Source organism: Diadema antillarum, unplaced genomic scaffold, assembly GCF_040938485.1.
Source record: "Diadema antillarum isolate AM-2024a unplaced genomic scaffold, OU_Dant_1.0 scf00000028, whole genome shotgun sequence".
Lineage (NCBI taxonomy): Eukaryota > Metazoa > Echinodermata > Echinoidea > Diadematoida > Diadematidae > Diadema > Diadema antillarum.
Genome location: NW_027270917.1, coordinates 4,201,070 through 4,207,264, shown reverse-complemented (window position 1 = coordinate 4,207,264; position 6,195 = coordinate 4,201,070). Strand labels below are relative to the sequence as shown.

Below are 6,195 nucleotides of genomic sequence, written 5' to 3'. Positions count from 1 at the left end.
GACTGAACATGAATGGTGCGCTGCAGTTCAAAACGAAAGCTATCGTCATCTCTACGCAAGCCATCATGACCTAAAATGAATTTTCCAGATGTGCAACGTGGAAGAGATTTACAAGATGCGTTCGAGTTTTTGTGAGTACTCGGTTGTTGCCTGTTTGTCTTCTAGATGTAGTATTTGTTTTCTTTTGTGGGAACGTACCGCTTGCGCTTTTTATATGAGTCCCATGCATGAAAATCGATGTCGGCGTGGAGACGACATGTACATTGCATGCAATTGCACAATTGGCATTGCATCGCCCTCATTGACAGCGTCTAAATTCAATAACTGTTCAAAATTATTAATGAATATTTGTTTTGTGTTGAGACTGTTTATTTTCATTTAAATTCATGTCAACACTAAAACATGGCTATGGTGCTGGGATAGAGATACAGCTGTAGATTCTTAATTGTTTTTCTCACAATGACGAAAGAAATTGCTGGTAAAATAATTGCATACAAATGACAACGAATTACAGGTACAGTAAGCTCTCTAGCTGCTGCTGCATGCTGAGATCTGTTATTAGTGTCAGGTACATTTTTGCAATGTCATGAGACTCGATGCATGCATGAAAGTACAATATCTAATAGAAACCTGCTTGAAACAGCTGGAAGATCTTGAAAATTGTTGTGAAATTTTGTCCTCTTCTCAGGTTTGAAAAATACAGCAGTCTTCCAGCGCAGCAACTACCAAGATTCAAGAAAAGACGGAGAGCATCTCAAAATAATAGTGGCCGGCTGCAGAGCACCAGTTCGGCCGAGACGCCCTCGGTGGCAACCCCAGTGGGTTACGTGGGGAGAAGTGACGAAGGAGGGAGGCCAGATAATGACCACAGGCTAACCCACCAGGCGAGCTTCTCCAGCGGAGTGTTCAGCATCGACTCCGACCATGACATCCTCCCAGATGGCGACGCTTCCAGAGGTAGCGGTAGATCGGACGAAGGAGAGCAGACTGATGGTGGTGGTGGTTTTAAAGATCTCACAATCGTCAAGGAGGACAGTCCTCCGGGGCAGGACAGTGGGATCGTGTCACACCGGGTCAGCAGGAGGAGAGGTGCCTCATCATTGCAGGAGCCAGAATTTATGTGCCAAGGGAATGTGAAAGAGGCTGCTGCAGCAGAGGATCTCAAACAATCAGAGGAGCCTAATGCTACAGTGCTGACAGACGAGGACATTCTCTTCATGATGTTCAAGCCTCGATTAAAGTAAGCGGAATCCAATTTGAAAAAAAAAAAGCAGAAGAATTGTTTGCTCAAATTTGATTGTATGATGCAGTGAGATACAGACAGTGTAAGTATCAGAATTTGATTAGGAAGGCAAAGGACAAATATTTGTTTTGCTTTGAGAAAGAGATCGCTAATTTTTTCTTGCACCTTCTGATTTGATGACCTCATTGCAGAACTTGCCTTATGTGTATGATCTGTGAGATGCAACATTGTGCATGGTAGGCTTATTAAGTTTTACTATGTTTAGATATTGCTGAGAATTGTGTTCTAAGCACTTTGCGTTTTGTGTTTTGTTTTCTTGATGCAGGATGAAAAAGAAAGGAAGGAAGAAGAAAAAGAAAAAGGAGAAGCATAAGCTGGATTTAGATGATCTCTGGGTCAAAGGGCAGCATCGTTGGACTGTGCCTGGCAAGGAGACTGAAGTAGAATCAGCAAAGCTCTTCTTAGATCGGTGAGACTTTGTGAAAGTGTAGCAATCAAGGCAGCAATGTCTGCTACATTCCAAGTATGGTTTACATCTACATGTACCTATAGATGGCTCCAGTGTGTGTACTGGTGTAAGTTACAGTAATAGTCTGAATCATGCTATGGTCACTTAATGAGTGTGTCATTAAAAGGTGCTCTTAAAGATGCAATGATGAACCTGGTACTCATGAAATAAACAAGAATGAGTAACATGGGACAATGTGAGTAGTGAGTGTTTTTACTCGATGATTCCCTAATATGTACATTAACCCGTTCCTTCCGCAATTCTCTGAGTGCCTTTAATGCCCCCAAACGAGATTCTTTTCGCCCGTCGACAGAGAGGCACACAGGTTGGTAATCCAGCTGTGTGAAGGCAGTCAAGCGGTTCATTGTGTCCCCCTTTCTACGATCAACTACATGTGCCCGTGAACAATGGAAATATCGATCGGGTGCGAGGTATGAATAGAGCGTGCGCTGATGAGTTCTCAGAATCTTTTGTTCTACACAAAACCAGGTACCTGAATGAGCTGACTGGGGTCAGCGAACCCGCATTTCTAACTGATCTCAGCCTTGATCATTATGTACATGTTCGTACGAGTTTACAGCAGAACAAGCCAAAAACTAAATCAGGAAAAGATACATAATACTGTAAAACCCCCCTTTTTTTAGACAGCAGGAGAACAAATCCTGATAGAATAAACTCTGATCTTATTATCAAACCCACTTTTCTGAGCATTTTAACACAAAGAAACATGAATTTAGGCCACTGAAGCAGGCACCCTTGTATTCATTTTGGGAACCTGGTAAACCAGGTTCCCGTATATCAGTTGCTCCCACGGGAACCTGGTAAACCAGGTTCCCGTAAGGAACGGGTTAACAAGTTGTATGTTCTGCATTTTGAGGACTATACTAGTATAGTGTGTTGTCATGCCACAGATATCACTACGTCATGGCCTGCACAGTGTGCTAAACCTGGTGTAGTTACTAGATGTGAGCTATCCAGTGCTGGCGTGGCTTGATTTTTAAAAAGAAATTATGTTTTCGCACACTGTTGTTTTTGCTGTTTTTATGTTCGTGCATTGTTATTTTTGCTTTTCAAAGGTAATTTGCAAAATTTACACAAATAAAATATTTCTGCTCACATGCCAGTATTCCTAAGCTGCTTTGAACAATGATAATGGCGAAGTCATTCATAGTATCCTTGATAACATGTACATTGTATGAACATATTTCCTAGATACTGCTAAAGCAGGGTCACTAAACTTTCTAATTTTCTTATCTTGTGTGGAAAGTTATTTCAATGACTCTCTTTGAACTTTTTTTTTAATTTTCTCGCAGGAATCTGAGAAGAGGGAGGCTCAGCTTGAAGAACTACATCTGCACTCTGAGAAAAATGAGGAGTAAAAGGAAAAAGAACAATAACAACCATTCCAAGGCTCACATGAAATCTTCCAGCGATAGTAACTTGCAAGATAACACCATGTCAAGTTGCAAGTTAAAAAAGGTCAGTGTTTCGAAGGCACAGAAAACTGCGAAGCCAAAGAAAGAGGAGACGAGAAAGAAGAGCATTTCAGCAAGAACTGTAACGAGTAGCAGAGATGGCAAAACATCCAAGACTTCCAAGCGTTGCCCAAGTAGGAGCAAAGGGATGACAGTTGTGATACCGTCCAGTGATTTTGACATCTGTAGCAGTGACTCCGCCAGTGCTCTGACACAGAACCCACGCGATGTACTCCGTGGGGAGAAGGCTGGTGGTCGTGTCTGCCAGGAGGAGGATAGTGACAGTGAGGACTCCATCATCAACTTTGTAAGCCTCACGCCGAGGAAGACCAGGAGAAGGCAAATGCGAACAAAGACGCAGCGGAGGAGAGTAAGCTCAACATCTCTCACAGACTCGGAGGCATCAGGGAGCAGGGGGAGGCAGGGGAGGAGGACGACCCTGCACGAACCCGTGGTCGCCCCTAGCAACCAGTGGGATGACTGGGATGCGGATTACCAGCCTCTGTTTGGACGGTCCGGACACTGCGGAGGGGTGTGGCAGTCTATCGTTGAGGAATCTTCCTGAAATATTCTTCGAGTATCGACAGCATCTCGCTTTTGTCTACATTGCTTCATGTATTCAAATTTTGACTGTTTTTTTTTTCTTCCTTTTTTTAATCCATTGTGTCCAATTGGATGTAATCACCTGGCAGAATATACGAACAGATTTTGAAAATGCAAGATGAATTTTCTAAAGAAGTAAAGGTGAAATTTAGGGCTGGGTCGATTTTCCTAGCCTTCAAATTTGTCTTTTTTCTTTCCTATTCATTTCTTCTTTTTTAATTTAAGATATAAGATATAAATCCTCATACATAAAGAATATTACATTGCTGGAGGAAGATGACTATTGTTGTGTAGCACAGCCATCCGACCAGCATGTTGCACATATCAACAGGTCATGCTGATTATTTTGAAAAATGTGTCTTTGATTAGGTGAGATTTGACCCGGAAAATCACAGAGAAAACAGGTCCAGGCAGTCACTAGTAATCAAGTTTTATGTGAATTTAAGGATCAAAAGGAAAGGACAGTACCTATGACAAATTTTAGTCTAGAAATGGAACCTGTGAGTTCGCAGTTGTTCCTGCCCTGGGGACGAACATGAACGTATTGCTGGGTTACGCATGCAGGATCTCGTATTGTATTGTTGCGCTGAAGAATCGCCTTCTTCATAGAATACAATTTTAATTTGAAACTGGCAAGTGCTCCTTTAAATTTTCTACAGCGATGACAGATTTTGAGCTCGTGCTTTCATTAGGTTTGGCAGCTTTGAAGAGGAAAGCCTGCACTGAACTTTGGTTTATATACGTGTAAAATGTTCAATGCCTATAGAAAGGTCAGAGTGTAAAAGTCAAGGCCAAATCTAATATATTTTGGAATGCAAAGAAAAATACTGTTCTATTTGTCCACCTCATTGTTGGCTTTAACATGACAAGAGTTGTCACTCAATGGCATTTTTGGCCAAATTTTGTGGTTGCATGGCATGCATCTATTAAAAATGCATCCTTAGACACAAGCTAAGCAGACTGATGTCAAACGGTCTGATGCTATAAACGTTTTGTTTGATGTCTTTCGGAAATTGAGTTTATCGTGCAGAAATCCATGATGTCCCAGAACAGAGTTAGCAAATAAACTTATTTTGAAAATGAGGTCATGGAAATAATGGTGCTGTGTCGACAAAACTAAAAAAATTGAGAGCAATGTCACAGCAGCTTGACCTCCTTATGTTCAGAGTAGAAAGTCCCTGTGAAATGTCACAGCAGCTTGACCTTATGTTCAGAGTAGAAAGTCCCTGTGACATTATGTCTGATCTTGATCTAGTTCAAAGTTCCCAAGTGTGCGCTGTGATATGGTAATTGCAGTGAAATTTCTTTTCTCTCTTGGATGAATTCTAAACTGTCTAGCACAAATCCATTCCTGTCAAAGTGGATAGTTTCACATGAGTAATTTTTTCGCGCTTGGCCAGGTAAGATGAATTTCTCATGCTTTTAATTCTATAGAATCAGGACATGAACTACTGGAACGTATTACGGTATGGCATGCAGAAATATTTGCATGCTTTTATTTTTGCGCTAGCTTCTAGTTGTGCGAAATGCACGAAAATTTCTACACCGTGAAAATTTCCACTTTTACAGTAGTATTGAATTGCATGAATGATGTAATTCATCTTCATTTGGATCAGGCAAATTGATCTCCATTGCACTGCAGTTTTTGATATCACATGCATAGAATGATACAATGTGTGAAGAAAATGTAAAGGGAATTCCATGAAATTTTATTCATATTTTGAGGAAAGTACTACAATGTGTACATGTATGTATTCCCTCGACTTGTTACTGACGAAAATCAACCGTAATATTATCCCCCTGCTTTATCAAAGAGGCAAGTCAAGTGCTCTTTTGCTATGCGAGAAAAGTGAAAATATGTTGAATTGTCTTTTTTTCTTCATATCATTGTCCATACATGATGTTGCAAAGTGTTGTAGCCTTCTCATCCAGAATGGCAGCACTGCAACTTCAAAAACTCACAACCTGTGGAATGGATTGTCCAATTTTCTTCATACTTTCATTAATGTGTTCTACTAATCTTGCTGCATTCCCTCAATTTATTGTACGAATATACCGGTACTATGATGAACTTGCCCTTTAATGAGGCTAAGCTACCTATTTCTGCAGCAAAATAACCCCATGGTTGGAAGTTGGCGTTGACACCATGATCTGTACGGGAAAGTCATGCCATCTTTTTCTTTTTCCAGAAACAAGGAAATCCTTTAAATATTCTATTGCCTTTGAGTATCAGTCATGTCATGTATGGTTCTATTATTTCTTGAAGTACACTTTCTTGTTTGCTGATATCACCTCGGTGCGAGTCAAGCAACCCAACTGGCGATATTTAAAGGGACATTCCAGACGATTTACATAATTTCACATCA

The 6,195-nt window shown here is 40.8% G+C and overlaps 1 protein-coding gene across 1 annotated transcript; it reads left to right on the top strand.

Annotated features, from left to right (window-relative positions):
* Positions 1 to 3,904, top strand: LOC139735950 (uncharacterized). The gene is made up of 4 exons (XM_071646706.1): positions 1 to 131; positions 689 to 1,240; positions 1,569 to 1,712; positions 3,065 to 3,904. Exons 1-4 carry the CDS (start codon positions 76 to 78, stop codon positions 3,789 to 3,791), a joined length of 1,479 nt encoding a protein of 492 aa, XP_071502807.1. The 5' UTR covers positions 1 to 75; the 3' UTR covers positions 3,792 to 3,904.
* Positions 3,905 to 6,195: the final 2,291 nt, after the last annotated feature.

Bases quoted from the DNA above. Each gene is read 5' to 3' on its own strand.
- LOC139735950 (XM_071646706.1), top strand. From the start codon at position 76: ATGAATTTTCCAGATGTGCAACGTGGAAGAGATTTACAAGATGCGTTC. The intron at 132-688 runs GTGAGTACTCGG...TCCTCTTCTCAG, and splicing joins CAAGATGCGTTCGAGTTTTT to GTTTGAAAAATACAGCAGTC. The intron at 1,713-3,064 runs GTGAGACTTTGT...ATTTTCTCGCAG, and splicing joins GCAAAGCTCTTCTTAGATCG to GAATCTGAGAAGAGGGAGGC.